At 47.6% G+C, this 19,320-nt stretch overlaps 1 protein-coding gene across 1 annotated transcript; it reads right to left on the reverse strand.

Moving 5' to 3' along the window:
• Positions 1 to 1,074: 1,074 nt before the first annotated feature.
• SULT1C2 (sulfotransferase family 1C member 2) lies at positions 1,075 to 12,968 on the reverse strand. The gene is made up of 8 exons (XM_020902424.2): positions 12,909 to 12,968; positions 8,409 to 8,582; positions 8,008 to 8,133; positions 7,275 to 7,372; positions 6,660 to 6,786; positions 6,124 to 6,218; positions 5,801 to 5,981; positions 1,075 to 3,757 (listed from the first exon to the last, which is right to left on the reverse strand). Exons 2-8 carry the CDS (start codon positions 8,554 to 8,556, stop codon positions 3,645 to 3,647), a joined length of 888 nt encoding a protein of 295 aa, XP_020758083.2. The 5' UTR covers positions 8,557 to 8,582; positions 12,909 to 12,968; the 3' UTR covers positions 1,075 to 3,644.
• Between the last annotated feature and the right edge of the window lie 6,352 nt (positions 12,969 to 19,320).

A 19,320-nucleotide genomic window follows, 5' to 3' on the forward strand; every position in this document is an offset into this window, starting at 1 on the left:
GCCTGTCCTCTTCTCCTGGTCAAGGCCATCACTGCAGCTTTTGGTGAGGCTAAACCCTCAGACCCAACCACAGTTGATGAGCTCTGTGCTCTGAGAACCATGACCGCCCGTCTCTCACATGTGAGGGTCCTCACTTTCCTGTCCTTGGTCTCACTTCCCACCCAGCGGCCTCTGGGAGGGGTCTTCCCCACCGCTGTGTCATCGGCATTCACGAAGCTGCTGTCCAGTCATGAACCAATGAAGCATGGATGGAACTCTTTCTCAGATGAAATGTATTTTTAAAATCACCCTTGCTGGCTGTTGACAAGTCCAGGCGTCCAGCCAGAGGGCATGCTATGGCCTCCTCATCTGGCTTGTTGCTTTAATACTCAACCCCTGGGACTGGCATTATTTCTACGTCTCTGCTCCTATGAGCTCTCCCTGGTGAGCTGTTGAGAACTGATCCAATTACAGACCTTGTGTTTCTACCTGCAAGTCTGCATTCTGTTAGGACTTTGGTTAGAATTTGCTCCAGTCAGCATGGGGTTTCCCTGGGGTTGTTGGAAGGGTGGATGTAGGGGTGATTCGCAGGTGTTTTAAAAACCTGCAGCCCGTCTAAGGGCTTTCCAGGTGGCTCAGTGGTAAAGACCTTGCCTGCCAATGCAGGAGACATAAGAGAAGTGGGTTCGATCCCTGGGTGGGGAAGATCTCCTGGAGGAGGGAGATCAACCACTCTAGTATTCTTGCCTGGAGAATCCCATGGACAGAGGAGCCTGGTGGACTACAGTCCATGGGTCACAAAGAGTCTGATGTGACTGAAGTGACATAGCACACATGCATACACAGGTCATCTAATCGCCCAGAACTGATTTTTAAACCCTCAGATTCACTAAGACTTAAGTCCAGGTGCTTGGTTCCTAGTTGTCGAGGAATAGGAAAGAGTTTAATTAAACAAACAAACCACAGTGCAGTTTGTGGGTTGGACTGTATCTGACTCTGGAACAAATCATCTTTTTTTTAAAAAACACTTCCTTCCCATATACAAGGAATTATTTTTGTATTAATCATGTGTAGAAACAAATAATAAAACATCAGTAAGAAAACATAGTCAATGGAAACTTTTATTCTATTTTGTATATAAACTCATTCCAGTTTAAAAGAAATCACAAGTCTCTTTTACTAAAATGAAAGTGTCCAGAAAAAGTATAGTTCAGACAGTGACTAAATCATACCACTGATGTAATGTTTCATTTTCTTGATTCATTCTTGAGTTTTAAAACAAATAACTATTAGAAAAGTAAATTTCAGTTTTAAAGTTACTCAAAATCAGTAAACTGTTTTCTGTGTGAACAAAACTATGAACTCACTAAACAAAAATCTTATACATCACAATTCACATCCATTTAAATTTTACCATTTTAAAATCAGAATACAAGCAAAAATGCCAAGGAGTCATGCGATTGACAGAGGTGAACAAATAAGTTCTACTTCTCTGTCTTTAAACCAGCTGTGTATCATTATTCATTCTGAATCCACCACTGTTTAGATATAGAAACACTTTGGTACTGCAGGTTCCCTGATTGTACCTGAAGTGAGCATGAAGCGTTCTGAACTGTTACAAACTCATCCTGGAAAGAAACAGGTGTGGCTGTGTCTGTGTGTCAGTGGCTGGGGGCTGGGGGGTCCTCTTAGTTATCAATAATCTCCACAAAGGGGAGTAAAATGTAGGACCAAACAGCAAAATATTTATAATCTAAAATCTCAATCTGTGGGGGATAGAGATAACTTTTTAATGTAATAAAAAGCCGCTACTTGGAAGCTTAGTTAAAACTCTGCTATTGTCAGCTGTTGGGTCGTGTCTGACTTAGTGACCCCATGGCCTGCAGCACGCCAGGCTCATGTGTCCTTCTTTATCTCCTGGAGTTTGCTCAGACTCCTGTCCATTGAATTGGTGATGCCATCCAAGCATCTTATCTTCTCATAGTTCTTTTTCTAGTTGCTTTAAGTGTAAGTTTAGATTGCTTATTTTGCACTTTCCTCTTTTCTTGAGGTAAGCTTGTGCTGCTATAAACTTCCCTCTTAGAACGACTTTTGCTGCATCCCATAGGTTTTGGGTTGTTGTGTTTTTATTGTTGTCTGTTTCAGGTATTTTTTACTTTTCTTTCTGACTCTTCAGTGACTTGTTGGTTACTTAGAAGTGTGTAGTTTAGCCTCCATGTATTTGTGTTTTTTAGGTTTTTTTTCCCCTGTAATTGATACCTAGTCTTATAGCATTGTGGTCAGAAAAGATAAGGGTGGGATGATTTGAGAGAGGAGCATTGAATCATATACAGTATCATATGTAAAGTAGATAGCCAGTGGGAATTTGCTAGATGACACAGGTAACCCAAAGCTGATGCTCTGTGACAACCTACAGGGGTGGGATAAGGTGGGCTGTGGAGGAAGGTTCAAGAAGGAGGGGACATATGTGTACCTGTGGCTGATTCATGTTGATGTATGGCAGAAACCATCACAATATCATAATTATCTTCCAATTAAAAACTCAGTAGTAACCAAACAATTGTTTAGAACTTCGGCCAATAGACCCTGCCCCGCCTTTCCCCCACCCCACCCGCAGCCCCTTAAGAGTATTTTATCCCTGACATCGTTGAGAGTTGCCAGTGAAGGGTGGTAATGAAACGTTAGAATTTCATTTGCCTTAATGCATCCTCACCGTTGGGTCCCCAGGTCAATGTCCCCTCCATCTTCAACTTTGGATGACAGAAGTTGAGACTAAAAGCTGGAAACTGGTGACCTGCCATGTACCTGCCTTCCTGTGGTCATTCACGTTCGTGCCATCTGCTGGCGCTCAAGCACTTTCTGCACACACGTTCCAGGCCAGGTGCTGCCTTAAGTGCTGGAGTGAATGTTGACTAAGATGTGGGACCAGACACAAAAGACTTTACAATCCCGTGTGGGTACGGACAAGTGAATTGCTGAGTGTGGACAGAGCAGCAGAGCTAACGTGGGAACATGAAGGGCTCAGATGCTGACGGGGTCCCTGGAGGGCCTGGCATTTGGATTGAGACTCTGGTGCCTCCAAATCCAACCACCGTGTCTGGGCTGACACTTGATGCCACTCCCCTGTCTCCTAGGTCCCTCTTCCATTAAAATTCACTGCCTGAGCTTTCTGTTTTCTACGCAACTCAGCACCAGGACTCCTCGGGTCACGCATTAGTGTCTGGTCCCTCCCCTTTGCCCCTTCCCCTTTGTCCCAGGGAAGGACGTCAGAACGTGAACCCTCGGGACTGCGAACTGGCCCATCCTCCACGTGTCCTTTCCCGCAGTGACCAGGTGGGACCCGGGACGGAGCACAGCTGGAGTTCCTGACGTCAGAGGCTTCATACTCTCAGTAGAGATGCAGCCAAGTATTTGCATACGGACACTGAAGATAGAATTATGTTACAGACTAGAGAACTAGGATGCAGAATAATGGAAATTTTAAAAGTCCTTGCAGTATTCAAGTCTTGTATTTGACTTAGTTTACAAAGCCATTTAGTTTCTTAGTTTGGAAAGAATGGTTGAAATGAGCACAGGGCCGGTGGAGAGCCTGCTTTCCGAGGCTCTTGGGTCGGGGTGAAGGACGAGGTTGTTTCCCAGTAGCTGCCTGTTTATTGCTATTTGGCTCACAGCTCTGTGCAGAAGTTGATTGAGGTTCCTTTCATCTTTTGCCTGTAGATTTCATCAAATCTCTCATTCTGAGCCACTGTGAAGTGGTTTTTCCAATCCCCCACGATTCCTGGAAGGGGAAAGCCCAGACGAGTGTCACTGCTTGGGAGTCCTGGTGACCCAAGTGAAGAAGGGATTTGTGCCTGCACACTTCTTCACCCACGTCCCTGGTGGTACCCCTCCTCCTGCTGCTCTTGGCTGAGATGCGCCCCAGGGCACCTAATCAGAGGTCAGGCCCCTAAATCAGAGGACGATCGACCCCAAGGCGCTGCAGCTGGGTGCCACCTGAGGTCTGCTCACATGAAGGGCGACCACAGAGAAGTGAGAAAGTGTGCACTTCTAACACTTGGCCACTTGGGAGAATCTCCAAATGTCCACTGAGTAAAAGACTCCAGATACAAGATAGTCCATTGCCTGATTTGTTCAAGGGAGCCTGGGATCAGGCACAATGGGTGTGGCGATAGGACAAGCACAGGGAGCGTCTCCAGGGGCAGAGATGGCCTGGAGAGGGGCAGGAGAAGGGCGTTTGTGGGGAGGAAGATGTTTAAGATTTGATTAGGGTGCAGGTTGCATGTGTGCACTCATGGATCAAGTCTTATTAAATGTACGCTGCAGTTCACTGGAGGTAAGTTCCAGCCCAAAGGAAAAAGATTTGGGGGAAAAATATGAATGAGGTACTATTTTTCACCCAACAGTAACTATGAAAAATAACTTCAAAAGAGGGAAATACTCTTTGCCCCACCAGTGCTTCTTCTGGAAAATTATGCACAAGAAGGAAGAGTGTCAGGATGTGAGAACGTAGGCACAGAGCGGTTTGCTGGAGTGTGATTCACAAAGATAAGGACTGAAAACAGCCAGAGCTGAGAGTCTGACTCTTGGGGAAGAGCTGATGAGTTATGATGCATCTAAACACAAGCCTCCAAACAGAGAACTCTGTGGCCCCACCGTGCCCTGCCCTTGTGGCGCATTTGAGACTCTGGTGAGGAATGTGTGTTGTGGGACCTGCCGGAGTTTTGTGGGGTTGGCTCTCACCGTGGTGCCTGTATGTCTGCAGAGCTGAGGGGAGGGACTGTGGGGAGCTGGGCAGCTCACCAGATCCTTACCCGAGACTACCCAGGGAGAGAAGTGGATTTGCTTGGCTTGTTTCAGTAACAGGGAAGCTGTTGTAGACTGGAAAATGCAGCAAAAGAAATCCAGTTGTGTGTGAAGAAAGAAGAAAAGAAGTTGCAAAGCAATGGTCCCCACAGCTGAGACTGTATCGATAAAACTGCTACAGAGGGGCTTTGGGGAGCAGGGTTTTGGTAAAGAGAACTTTTAAAATGTGAATTTATGTTTTCATAATCACACATATTACTTTTTAAATTAAACAGTGATAAATGGTTTTAATTTTTCCCTTGGAAAACATTGTGGTGTTGCTTTTGTTCAATTGCTAAGTCATGTTCGACTCTTGTGACCCCATGGACTGTAGCCCGCCAGGCTCCTTTGTCCATGGGGATTCTCCAGGCAAGAATACTGGAGTGGGTTGCCATTCCCTTCTCCAGGGGATCTTCCTGACCCAGAGATTGAACCTAGGTCTCCTGCATTGGCAGGTGGGTTCTTTACCGCTGAGCCTTCTGGGAAGCCCCCGTAAAAAACATCAGCTGGGCCAATTAGGATCCTTCTCTTAGGAATTGGAATGAAGAAGTATTATGGAAAGAGGTAGATTTGAGCAGTAGTTGCCATTGAAAGTCATGCTGTTCGGCCATGATGAGACTGGCTGATGAGCAGAGACTACGAAGCAGGAAGAAGGAGCAACGGGCAGGAAGGCAGGAAGCTGGTCGGTGGAGAAGAGCCCTCATCTCTGTGTGCAGAACCTCGGAGTAAAGACCCAGACCTTGCTGCTGCTGGGGTTCTAGGCCTCAGGTCAGGCGTTCCTAGGATGTCTGGACCGGCCCCCGAAGGAAGGCGAGCTCTTCTCTCTGAGGGCCTCCAGCAGCAGGCATGATGCACGATGCACTGTCCTGGGACTGGTGAAGCCCAGCGCCCTCCTATCAGGAGGGCAGGCACCATGCTACCAGGCAGATAGAATACTTGGTTTACATCCATCTCTGTGCAGTCTGTGCAGCCCACCCACCTTTCCTCATGAAGGGGGAGATGGACTGGTCCAGGACGGTCTTGGGAGCTGTGGAACGGTTGGTCATGGGGTTTGCCTTCATCTTCTCAAACGTCGTCTCCTGGACAATGGTGTCCAGCATGGCTCCATCCAAATTCTTCCCCATGAACTTCATCACTTTCTGAATTTCCTGCTTTGGGTTCTGTGGGATGGGTAACACGGCAATGGAAGGATGGTGTCAGAAGGTCACACTTGTTCTCCTGCAAGACGTGTAGCCTGGAAGTAGCCCAGGGTCTCTCAGAGCTGGGTCTGACATGGTCTCTACCCACGTGGCCTATACTCACCCTCTTGATGTCCTCATAGAAGAGAAAGAGCATCCGGACGCTGTCTCTCAGCTCCCACCAGCCTCTCACATGCTCGAACCAGGACCCCCATGCGACTGTAAGACACAGAGAACACAGCAGAGAGCCCGTGCAGGGCCCTGCAAAGCCTTCCAGTGCTCAGGGATGTGATTGACCTCAAGTGCATTGGAGAGAGAGGGAAACAGATTACCAGCCAGATACATTCATGAGTTGTGATCTGTTTGATGTGGGGGGTGAGGCAGAATGGGGCAGCCTCAGGGGAATTTATCCCAACCTGCCTGCCAATGTGGTTTCACATATATTGTCTGTCATCACAATGCCCTTATGACGAGACAGGGATGCTTTTGGAAAGGGGAGACCCTGCAGGTCGGGTGACCAGGAATAAAAGCTTCCAGATCTGGTGGGGACGTCTTCTGGGGCCATGGGAGGACTCAGTGTCCTGGGGGGTTGCGTGGTGTGTGGAGACCTGGCTGAGCCACACAGCCGTGGTGGTGGAGAGATGAGAGGGGGCCCCCTACCTTTTCCACTGATGAAGGTTTCAAAGTATTGGTCCCAGGTGCCTGGATCGGGAAGCGTCCGGTTCATCCTCTGGAAGTGGTAGTAGGACACCAGACAGTCCTTGGCATTTCGAGCAACATAGAGGAACTTGAAGGAAAGAGTGTAGAGAGGGAGTGAAGTGTCATAGAGGGTGGTTTTCACAGGGTCACCAACACTCAGCTGTCCCAGGGGGCCTGTGCCTGCTGCTCACCTGGGCTGTGCCACCCACACTCCCTGGGGTCCCCGCCTCCCTTCCTGGCTCCTCCCCACAAGGCAGCTGGTTCCTTGTGACCCCATTGATCTCCTAGAACAATCTTTATCCAGAAACCAGGGCCTCCTGACAGCAGCTGTAATGGTGGCTGTGATGGCCCCCGAATGCCTTCATCCTGGTCTCCCTGGAGTTCAGCTTCATGGTAACAGTGTGGATACGTTCTAGGCCTCACTGCACTCAGTACCTCTGCTGTCCCCACCAAGCATCCCATGGGTTTCATCTCAACCGTGACTCTGGATCCTCAGCCCGGGAGGTGGAGGAGCACACATGACGGCGGATGTCTGGGGTTGGAGCATTCGCTCCCTCCGTCCTGAAATGTTGGTACCTTGCAGTTGCTTTCCCAGAAGGATGGAGGCAGCAGCTGGGCAGGGAGGTGGGTCCTCAGCACCCGGGGCCGAGGCATTGCTCCGGCCTTCTCCACACCTTTAAAGAGATCGAGAGGAGGACCTTGTCCCACAAGCATCACAGGGGGACCTCTGTCCAGAGTGTTGGTCACCCGCCTACGTTTCTGCTCTTGGGAGCTTTCAGGGTGGGCCCACGGCCTTTACCTGCGGGTGGCGCACATGCTCTGCAGCTGCAGGATCTCAGTTTGGGGGGGAGGAGCCGAGGGAGAGGGGTCCCAGAGCATAGGCCCCCATCCCCACCAAACTGCCTGGTGTGCTGGCTGTTTTCTTCCTCTCTGAGAACTGTGACCCTGATGGCCTATGGGTCCTGACTCCTACTCGCTCCCTGGAGACACCAACCTGGCACCTGCTCTGTGTGATCTACGTGTTATGGGTGGGGAGAGAGTGTGTCCCTGAGATCAAGAAGGCATGACCTTCTCCCTAGAAGCAGCTGCTCCTGTGTGGGAATCAGATGCTGATGCAAATACCTCCGCGTCCTTAAACCAACCGGATGATACTATGATGAGGACACATGTCCTGGCACCTGTGTCCAAACCCCCAGGAAGAGCTGGCAGGTGACCCTGGGCTCTGGGAGATGACCTGTTGGTCAATTCAGGGTCACTAGTTGTAACCAGGGCCCTGGCCAGGGGTGGGGCAGAGGGGAGGAGCGCTCACCGGAGGGCTGGGGCGGCCGGGCCCACTCGAGGAATGGGTGGCGGTGTTGGATGGCTGCCCTCTGACACTTGTCCACATCCCCGCTCTGCCCAATCAAGTCCACAATTTCCTGGATCCACGTGGTCCCTGCGGCCAGATGGAGAGATGAGAGGCAGAAACTGGTCAGACAACTGCCTCCTTCACCCTGGTGGACTGATGGGTTTTCAGGTCAACCTCTCCCCCACCCAAGGGCCCACAGCCCAGCAGGTGGGTCCCCCAAAGCCGTAAGCCCATAAACCCAGGGGCTCAAGCTCCCTGAGGAGCCTGTCCTTGGGGCAGGAAAGCAGGGCCCTCTGACCCCCACAGGCATTCATCCAGTAACTGTGGGCTTGAGGGAGCTTGCCGACCCAGCCCACAGCTACCTGACTTAGGGTAGGTACAGATGAGGAGGTCATCCGACTGGGCCTTGAAGCCCTGGATCTGGGGCCAGTTGTCCACGGTGGTGGCCGGCAGGGGGATCCCCGCCACCTCCCCTAGTGAGGGCTGTGTCCCCGCCGTGGTCAGGGCCATGGGGTCTGGGGATGAGACGGCAGTCCCTATGGGCAGAGAATAGAGGAGGTTTTTGAAAAATTGTGGCTCAATACTCATCACATGGCATTTACCGTTTTATCCACTTGTAAATGCAAGCTCATTGTCGTGCAACCGTCACCACCATGATCTCCAGAATGTCTTATCTCCCCAAAGTGAAACCACCCATTAAACACTAATTCCGCATCCCCTCCCCTGTCCCCAGCCCTGACTATTCTATGCTCTGTCTCTGTGGACCTGACTTCTCCAGGGACCTCACACAAGGGGAACCAGACAGTGCCTGTCCATTGAGGACCTGCCATATGTCCTCAAGATCCATCCATGTTGTAGCAGGTGTCAGAATTTCCTTCCTTTCTGAGAGTGAATTCACCCTCAGAAAGCACTGCATTTCATTTATTTATTTATTTTTGGCTGAGTACCAATTTATTATGTAAAATATGAACATTTTTCATATACAAGAAGATATCGTGGTAGAAAAGATCTTGTTTACAACAGCAGAAAAGAAAAACCCAAATGTAAATGTAAATATGCATATAAATACATTATGTATATAAACACAGGTATTGAGTTTCACGAAAAATCTATGAGATATAAATTTTTTTTATGTGGACCATTTTAAAAGATGTCTATTGAATTTGTTACAATATTGATGTTGTTTTATATTTTGTCTTTTTTTTTTGGCTGCGAGGCATGCGAAATCTTAGTTCTCTGACCAGAGATTGAACTCAAACTCGCATCAAAGCTGAAGTCTTCATCACTGGACTATCAGGGAAGTCACTATAAATCTTTACTCATATAAATAAATGAAATTTTTCATTCCCATGAGGTGCAGAGGAAAAAAGTGAAAAGACATAAATAAGTGGAAAGACAATTGTATAGAAAATCTCAACATCAGAGATTTAACACGTTCCCAGTAAAAATAACAACAGAACTGTTTGCAAACAAACAAGCTGATGAGGACTGAATTTTATTCATTCATTCATGCATGAACCCTTTCAACTTTTAATTGTTGAGAATGAAGCTGTTATGAACATGGGTGTACAAATATCTCTTCAATACCCTGCTTTCAGTCCTTTTGGAAAAATACCCCAAAGTGGGGTTGCTGGACCATTTATGAGCCTATGTTCACTCTTCTGAGGACTTGCCACGCCGTGGCCCACAGCAGCTGCACTTTTACATCCCCACTGGTGGTATATGAGGTTTCTGGTTTCTTTTCATCCTTACCAACACTTGTTATTCTCTGTTGTTGTTGTTGTTTTAATTTAATAGTAGCCATCCTAAAGAGTGAGAGGCGGCATCTCATTGTGCTTTGGAGTTTCATTTCCCCCCAAATGTGTGCCTTTGTCATTTGTATGTTTCCTCTGGAGAATGTCCATTTAAATTCTTTGTCTGATTTAGAATCAGGTTGTTAGTTTTGTTGTTCTGTTGAAAGAGTCTTAAATGCATGAAATGAGAAAGACAGGAAGAACTGCCGCTATTTCCTAGGACAGCTGGCTACTGTGATTCCAGAGATGTTGTCTGCTGCCACTAGGGACACTGGCAATAGTCAGAATCTAACAGTCACTGGATACTTAGAACATGTTACACCTGTTAACTCATTCTGACTCTTGAATAAAATGAAAGGGTCCTTCCAGGATAGTTAGGGAATTTGGAATGGAAATGTACACACTGCCATATTTAAAATGGATGACCAACAAGGACATACTGTATAGCTCAGGGAACTCTGTTCAAGGTTATGTGGCAGCCTGGATGGGAGGGAGTTTGGGGAGAATGGATACATGTGTATCTATGACTAAGTCCCTTTGCTGTTCACCTGAAATGATCACATTTTTAATAGACTATACCCCAGTACAAAATAAAAAGTTTAAAAGAAATGGAAGGCAGGAGAAGCTGCCTTCTCTTCCTGCCATCTTCTTCCTGAAGATGTGCCTATAAACGGTTATTGGGAATTGAGTGGGGGGCTGGTGCAGCCCCGCTGGGGAGCTGGTGGGAGGCTAGTGCTCACCACATCCAGGCCTGTCATTAAGGGATTCCTGACCTCAGAGCAAGTCCAGTCCTTCAGAGGGGCAGCTGTGTTTGCAAAGTGTCAGAGAAGGTAAAGTTTGGACAAAAGTCCTGAGATTATGGTGGGTTTCAGGAGAGAGGAGGGAAGAGAACAAAACTTCTAATGGGCTTTCACGGTAGGTCTTCTACAAACTTTTCTAATTTGTAAATAAATCAAGGATTTATCAGGAAGGAATGTTAACACCCTCACACAAGTGACTCTTCTCAGAGCCCCTTGAACAACAATACTTGCTCAGAAATGCAGCCAAAGCCTGCCTGGTAATCCCACATTCCTTCATTAAGAATTACCTCTTATATGCAAAAAAAAAAAAAAGTATGTATACATATGCTTAACAGAATTACTTTGCTGTGCAGCAGAAATTAACACATTGTAAATCAATTACACTTCAGTCATAAAAAAGAATTACTAGGATTTCCCTGGTGGTCCAGTGTTTAAGAATCTGCCTGCCAATGCATGGGACACAAGTTCAATCCCTGGTCCGGGAAGATTCCACATACTACTAAGCAACTCAGCCCGCTTGCTGCAGCTACTGAAGCCCGTGTACTCTAGAGCCTTTGCTTGGCAACAAAAGAAGCCACTACCATGATAAGCCTGCACACAGCAACTAAAGAGTAGCCCCCGCTTGCCACAACAAGAGAAGGCCTGTGCATAGCAACGAAGACTAGTGCAACCAAAAATAAATTAAAAAGAGAACTACTCTTTTCATTATGAGTATAAACATATACGTTACATAAAATTTAAAATAAGCCCAGATATGCAAGGAAAAAAAAATCTATTGCATGAGTTGTTATTATTTTGATATATTTCTTTTTAAAATATATATTGTGTTAGGTAGAATAATAGCCCCAAAGATGTCTGAGTCTTAATTTCTGCTCCTTCCACTGTCTGGTGAAGTACTTTGCAGATGGAATTAGGGTTAAGGATATGAAGGCCATAAGCTCATCCTGGGTTATCTGGGGCAGAGGGGCTAACGTGACCCCAAGGATGGGTAGAAGAGAGTGGGAGGCATAGAAAAGCCAGTTGAGGGATGCAGTAGCCCAGGAGGCCAGAGGGACTCAAAGCCTGGCGGGACACCCAGGCCACCACTGACCTGAAGCGGGAGGGGACAGGAGCCCAGGGACGGTCCCAGGGAGCCGAGAAGGACCCCCAGCCGACAGTGCAGGGACGTGGACCTTGGCCCATGGTCATAGGGGCTGAATTCTGCCGACAGAAAGCATGAGCCCCAAGCCAGTGCTCCCAGGACCTGCAGGAAGGGTCATGGCCCTGCTGGCACCATGGTTCTGCCCTGAGATGCCTGCTTGGAGCTCTCACTTCCAAAGTCATCAGATGATTAGTGTGTGTCCTCTAAAGTGGCCGAGTTTGTGGTGCTCTGTCTCTGCGGCAATGGCATTCACTCACTGGTCACGATTATAGACGGATGCCACCCCTACCAGGTTCATATGAGGAAGCCCTAATCTCCAGGGCCTCAGTGTGTGACTGCATTTGCAGACAAGACTTCAAGGGGGTGACTGAGTTAAGGTGAGGCCAGTAGGGTGGCCCTCATCCAACCTGGGTGCGTTCTTGTTAGAGCTGGAGATTAAAGCCAGGGCTGCCGCTGTACAGAGTGAGGAGCAGCCTGCACACCCAGGAGAGAGACCTCGGGAGAGACCAGGCCAGCCACACCCGGGCCCTCCCCACCTCCAGAGCTGTGACAAAACACCTTTCTATTGTGTAACCTGCTTAGTCTGTGGTGTGTGGTTACAACAGCCCAAGGGGACTATGACAAAGGCCTTTGCTGAAGCTTAGAAACCAACTGTTGAAATCATAAATGGAGGAAAAGAGTAAATGGTTCTTCCTGACTTTTCTATATAACTGTTCTGCTGAATACTTAATAGCAGATAAAAGAAGTTTTTCTTCATAGAATCATTCTAGCCAATAGAAGAATAATAAATCATAGAATTGTAATGTTGCCTTGCAGCCCAAAGTGGTGAAAGAAGCTAGGCATTTATCATTCGTGGTTTCTGATACCCTGGAAAGAAAGACAAGAAGACACTGCACCCCTTGGTGACGGACATGCATCCTACAATGTGATTCTGCCCCAAACATGAACCTGATTAAGCCTCAAAATCCAGCACCAACAATATCTCTACTTTTTTAGGTTCGTGAAAATTCTTTCTGGCTTGAGCTAATCAGTCCTGTCTACATAGCCGCACCTACATTACTAACAGTAAAGATTAAAAAAGTAAACCAATGCGTTAAGTAAAGGATTTCTTTTGAGCCATATCCTTACCTTCAAGTCTCAGCTGAAAATCAGAGCCCAGAGGCTGGACCAAGGGTCAGTGAGCTCAGAGGGCACTTTCCAAGGATGTGGCCAGCTGCCCGGATGGCAACTGCCAAGGCTCAAATTACCTGAGTCAGGGGTCCTAGTGCCTGCAGGAGGTGGGGACCTTGTGGGGAGGGTTCGTGTCCCCCACGTGGTAACCCAGAACTTTTTGCTGTCAGGGGCACAAGCAGCTGCCCCAGAATTTTTTAGTCAAAGTTACTTAAAAAATAGGTGATATAAGAAAGACACTGACTCACTCTGTCCCCCTTAAAGATAAATCTCCCGGGTGAAGGGCCCTCCACTTCCCCAAAGAAGAGGAAGAAGCATCCTTACCCCCAGAGACCCAGATTCAGGGCCAAGAAGGCTGGGTAAATAAACCTACTTCCTTCTTCCCGATGGTGACACTTTCTCATCAATTTACCCCATGCCCCAAACTCTTTCTCTGTCAGTTATTCACAAATTTGCTTGTTATTCACAAATTCATTTCTTTGTCTAAAGGTGTAAAAGCTGTCTATTTGTCACTTCTTCAGGTCTCATATTTCTATGGGCTCCTATGTGTAAAAATTAAATTAGTTTTTTCTCCTGTTAACCTGTCTTATGGGCTTCCCTGGTGGCTTAGATGGTAAAGAATCTGTCTGTAGTGTGGGAGACCCGGGTTCCATCCCTGGTTTGGGAAGATCCCCTGGAGGACGGCATGGCAACCCACTCCAGTATTCTTGCCTGGAGAATCTCCATGGACAGAGGAGCATGGCGGGCTACGGTCCATGGGGTTACAAAGAGTTGGATACGACTAAACGACTAAGCTCACGGCACACAACCTGTCTTATGTCAAGTGAGTAATGAGACTGGCTTCTGTTTTTCAGTTGGGATTATTTTACCTTAATCCTGGATGGGATGGGGAACAGTTGCCATGATTTTTCTGCTCCCTTTTAGTTAATTGACAGGATTCTTGTCACCTTAACTGAGAGCTCTGCAATTCCATGATTGGACTTTTAAGATTGAAGTATAATTGACATGCAATGTTATATTAGTTTAATCATAATTATATTTTAATTTTGGTTCAATGCTCCAGGATAGCAGTGCCTCCGTGATGGAGTGGAGGAAAGCAGGACCTTTCCAGTAAGCAGAACTGTTTCACGGGATATATGGCTTCCCATCCTACGCCATAAACTACATGTTCACAACATTGTACAATGTGGGTGGACCTTAAAGGCATTGTGTGAAGTCAGGTAAGACACACAAAGACAAATGTTGTATGGAATCACTTCATGTGGAATCTCTAAAAAATGACGAACTCACAACAGAGTCAAAGTGTAAAATGGTGGTGCCAGGAGGACTAGGGAGATGCTGGTCAAAAGATACAAACTCCCAGTTAAAAGAGGAATGTGTGTACTAAGTCGCGCCACTTGTGTTCGACTCTTTGCAACCCCGTGGACTGTAGCCTGCCAGGCTCCTCTGTCCATGGGATTCCCAGGCAAGAATACGGGAGTGGTTTGCCACGCCCTTATGTCTCCTGTACTGACAGGCGGGTTCTTTATCATGAGTACTACCTGGGAAGCCCATAAATTGTGGGATTTAATGCAGAGCATGGTGACTAGAGTTAACAATACTTGTCATATACTTGAAAGTATATAATAAACGTTCTCACCGCAAAGAAATAATTGTAATTATGTGATGCTCGGGTGGGGGTTATTTTGTGATGTGTACTTGTGTCAAATGGACACCTTCTATACCTTAAACTTACACCATGTAACATACTAATTATATATGAACACATCTAGAAAATAAGTTTAAAAAAAAATCTGTCATTAGTCAGGATCATCTAAATATGTTCTTGCTTTTTAAGGGCTAACAATCCCACCCCCTTCCAAATTAATACCATTTTGTTTTCAATGTTTTAATCCATTTCATCTGAAGGACTAACTGAAGAAAGAGTCACAAGTCCATCCTCTCTACATTTTTATTACTCACAGTTTGCGTCTCCAGGTGAGCAGACTGGGGACTGGGTCCGGATTTGTCAGAGGGAGACTTGAGCGCCCTGCAGGCCTTCTGAGCTCAGCTGAGGATGGCAGCAGGAGGTCCAGTCACCTCGGACCTCTCCTCAAGGCACGTGGCCCCACGCTCAGCACTGCGGCTGCCTGGGCCTGACACAGCTTCCTTGTCCAGGGACTGGCCTCCTCCCATCAGGGCTCTGACTCAGTGTTTACTCTCGATAGCACTGACACACCTGGTCCAGAGCTGGGCTTCTGTCCTCTGGGGACCAGCAGCACTAGGTGCCTTGTCTCCAGTGTGGGGGGGGGGGGTGGGACTGAGAGCACAGTTCTGTGGACACCAGGCCACAGCAAGAGGACGAGCCTTCTCTCCATTTGTCGGGAGACCTAAGGGGCCACTGAAGATGACTCTTAGCTTGAATACTTGCTCCTGGAATCTCTATAAGGTTTTAGAAAGATGCCAAGTGCTCGGGGGGTGGCAGAGAAAGCTGGAGATTCTGTACAAAGATGAGAGACCCTCAGAAACAAAGGAGAGAGAACAAAAAGAGGTACTGAGATTTTATAGTAGATTCTGTAGTAGACATCAGTCTATCATCCATCTATCCTTCAGCCATTCATGTGCCCATCTATCATCTATCCACCCATCCATCCTTCCATCCATCCATCAATCATCTGTTCATCTACCATCCATCCACCCACCCATCCATCCACCCATCCATCTATCATCCATCCATCCACTCATCCATCCATCAATCATCTGCTCATCTATCATTCATCCACTCACCCATCCATCCATTCATGCACCTATCATTCATCTGTCCATTCATCCATCCATCATCTGTCCATCTATCATTCATCCACCCACCCATCCATCCATTCATACACCTATCATTCATCTGTCCATTCATCCATTCATCATCCATCCATCTATCATTCATCCACCCACCCATCTGTCCATCATCTCTCCATCCAACTATTCATCATCCATCCATTCATTCTTGCACCCATCTATCATCCAACCATCCACCCATCTGTCCATCCATCCATCCATTCATGTACCCATCTGTCAGTCATCTGTCCATCCATCCATCCATGGAAAGTGAGGAAGGGGGAGTCTGGATCCATGAGGCCCTGTGGGGTGTCTCCGTGTCACCATGCCCCATGCTCAAGGTCAATGGAAAACAATAGCAACCCCTCCCAGGAGGACAGCTCATGGTCCAGACCCTTCAGCAAGGAACCCTGAGGTCCCAGGTCAGAATCATAGCATTGAGCTGCTTGCCGGGGGCAAAGGGGCATCGGAGCAGGTGGTGGGAGAGGCAATTACAGAGACAAGGGATGTGGTCAGCAGATGAGTTCCTCCTTATTGTGTTATGTGTGTGTTTACATACAAATATCTTTATTTCCTCCCCTCTTGTGTCCTTTATCATGTAACATACGATTCACTGACTTTTCATCATATTATTTAAGTATTAATTTTATATCATAACATCAGTTTGAGCAAGCTCTGGAGTTGGTGATGGACAGGAAAGCCTGGTGTTCATCAGTCCAGGGGTTCACGAAGAGTTGGACACAACCGAGAGATTGAACTGAACTGAACATCAGAGTATATAAGTTGTGGGAGATCAAGGAGAAAAATGCCCAGGAAAGCCATGCTTCCATGAACAGAGGTGGACCTGAGGAGCAGTAGATGGATGGGGTGGGGACGAGGTGAGATGGACTTAGGCCAGAGGTCGGACAGTGGGACTGTCTCCCTAGAAGCTGGAAACACAACAGCCCTGGAGAAGGTTGGGGGTACAGGAGTGATCCACAGAGGTGGCATTTAGAGTTTTGGAAGCAAGTGGAGTGTGTATTCGCATTGAATTCCAGATCTATAGCCTCCAGGTGCAGGAAGCTTAGACAGGTTGGCTGCCTATAGTCTTTAGTCTCCTCCTTACAAAGAAGCCCAGTGTCTCAAAAAGAAATGTATTAATCAACATATTAATGTATTAATCACATGTACATGCATGGTCACTTGCTCAGTCGTATCTGACTCTTTGCGACCCTATGGACTGTAGTGCCTCCGTCCAGGGGATTCTCCAGGCAAGAATACTGGAGTGGGTTGCTGTGCCTACCTCCAGGGGATCTTCCTGACCCAGGGATCGAACCTGTGTCTCTTATGTCTCCTGCATTGGCAGGTGAGTTCTTTACCACTAGCACCACTTGAGAAGCCCCATTAATCTACTCCAATATAGAATAAAAAGGTAAGCAAAATAAATGTTTGGTGGAATTCACCTGTGGAGAACAGAAAAGCAATGCCTGGGGACTAGTTGACGGTGGTACCTGCTCTTGTAAGCTTGCAGGAGAAGCAGAATCAGGCCCTGCCTGAGCATTGGAGATATGGAGGGACTCAGCCCTGCTGATGGCTGGCACACTGGTCATGATTTCCAGAAACAATGCTGACGTCCAAGGCCTCTCACTGGAAGTGGACAGCCTTCCTGTGTGAAGATTGTTCAGATTGCTTCATGATTTCAAAGTGGTTTTCTCAATTTTAGATCCATGTAGAGAAAACTGTTTTCCCAGGTGGTTCATTGGTAAAGAACCTGCCCTCCAATACAGGAGACACAGAACAAGTGGCTTCAAACCCTGCATTGGGAAGATCCCCTGGAGGAGGGCTTGGCAACCCAGTCCAATATTCTTACCTAGAGAATCCCATGGACAGAGGAGTCTGGTGGGGGTGTAGTCCGTGAGGTTGTAAAGAGTCGGACATGACTGAGAAGCTAACACTTTCATAGACATAACTGCATACCAACCTGAATGCCGCAAGGCTGTTTATAAAGGAACATCTTCAGAAAACTAAACATGCTTCTGGGGGTTGAGGGGCTCAGCAAACCTCAGTGTGAATTCTCATGGCATGGGGCATTCATCTCCATCTTCTCTAGGGGCTGTATCTCAGTCCCTCGGCTCAGACCTAACCCGAGTCTGTGCCCCTCCCCCCATCACAGCAGGACTTGTCCTGAGTAGGGGACGTGCTATCCTGGGACCCCCACCAGCTGAGTCCCCTCCCTCTGCCCCACGGGGAGTGGGTTCCCTGTGGTTTCACCTGAGAGGCCACGTGTCAGGGAGCAGGCACACACACACACAGGATTATCTGTCCTGTGGTTAATGATTTGCATGCTTGCTTAGAAGGTGAAAGACCACAGGCTGCAGACAGGGTTGACTTAGGTCCTTGGAGGAGGAGGTGGCTCTCTGTACCTGACAGGAAAGTGGCACGCCTACAGAGGGAAACTCCCCAACTTTCTTTCTTTTCTTTACTTGTTTTTTGACACATCTATTTTTTAAAAAGAAATTTATTGAGGTCTAGTTGATTTGCAATGTTGGGTAAGTTTCAGGTGCAAAGCCAAGTGAATATATCCACTCTTTTTAGATTCTATTCCCATATAGGCCATTACGGAGTATCGAGTAGAGCTCCCTGAGCTGTAGAGTAGGTTCTCATTAGTCATCTATTTCCTGACTCTTTTAAAACAAAGCACTGACCTTAGTACAACTTGTGTGAATGAGGGCGGACGCTTCCTTGAGCAGGCTGTAACAAAGAGAATCAGGACACATGAAACTAAACGACTCAGCGGACCCGACAGTTCTAAGAGCTGCTGCTGCTGCTAAATCGCTTCAGTCGTGTCTGACTCTGGGCGACCCCATAGACGGCAGCCCACCAGGCAACCCTGTCCCTTGGATTCTCCAGGCAAGAATACTGGAGTGGGTTGCCATTTCCTTCCTCAATTCATGAAAGCGAAAAGTGAAAGTGAAGTCGCTCAGTTGTGTCCGACTCCTAGAGATCCCATGGACTGAAGTCCACCAGGCTCCTCCATCTATGCGATTTTCCAGGCAAGAGTACTGGAGTGGGTTGCCATTGCCTTCTCTGAATTCTAAGAGCATCTGTCTACAAAGAATAACATGGTGCTGATTCCTCCAGAATCAGGACGGTCACCTTGTCCTGGAGGTAGGTGCCCGTGGTGCTGGCTGTTCTCTTCTATTTCATTTCTCTTGGGCTAATCTGGGGCTTCTTTCCTCTCTCTCCAAGAAATCTACCTGGAATATATTAGTAAAACCTCGTTGGCTTTCTGGCCTATATTTGCCCCAAGATCCTATGGTTTGGTCCCTGGACTTCAGACCATCCGTGTCTCAGTCTGAGCCTCAGACCCCGCTTTCCCCACCCCTCCAGGCCCTGAGCCTCGAGGCCTGGAGTCTCTGTGAGTGAGGCCCTCTCAGTCTCTCGCTCTGGACCTCAGGGGATAAGACCTGGACCCTCTTGCATTCTCCAGGGCCCTCTCCACATCTCTTTGCATCTCTCTTGTGTTGAAAGTCTGGGCTTACCCTTTTCTCTCTTTCCTCCTGCCTTGACCCCGGGAAGC

The sequence above is a fragment of the Odocoileus virginianus genome, chromosome 2 (genome assembly GCF_023699985.2).
Source record: "Odocoileus virginianus isolate 20LAN1187 ecotype Illinois chromosome 2, Ovbor_1.2, whole genome shotgun sequence".
Taxonomy (NCBI): Eukaryota; Metazoa; Chordata; class Mammalia; order Artiodactyla; family Cervidae; genus Odocoileus; species Odocoileus virginianus.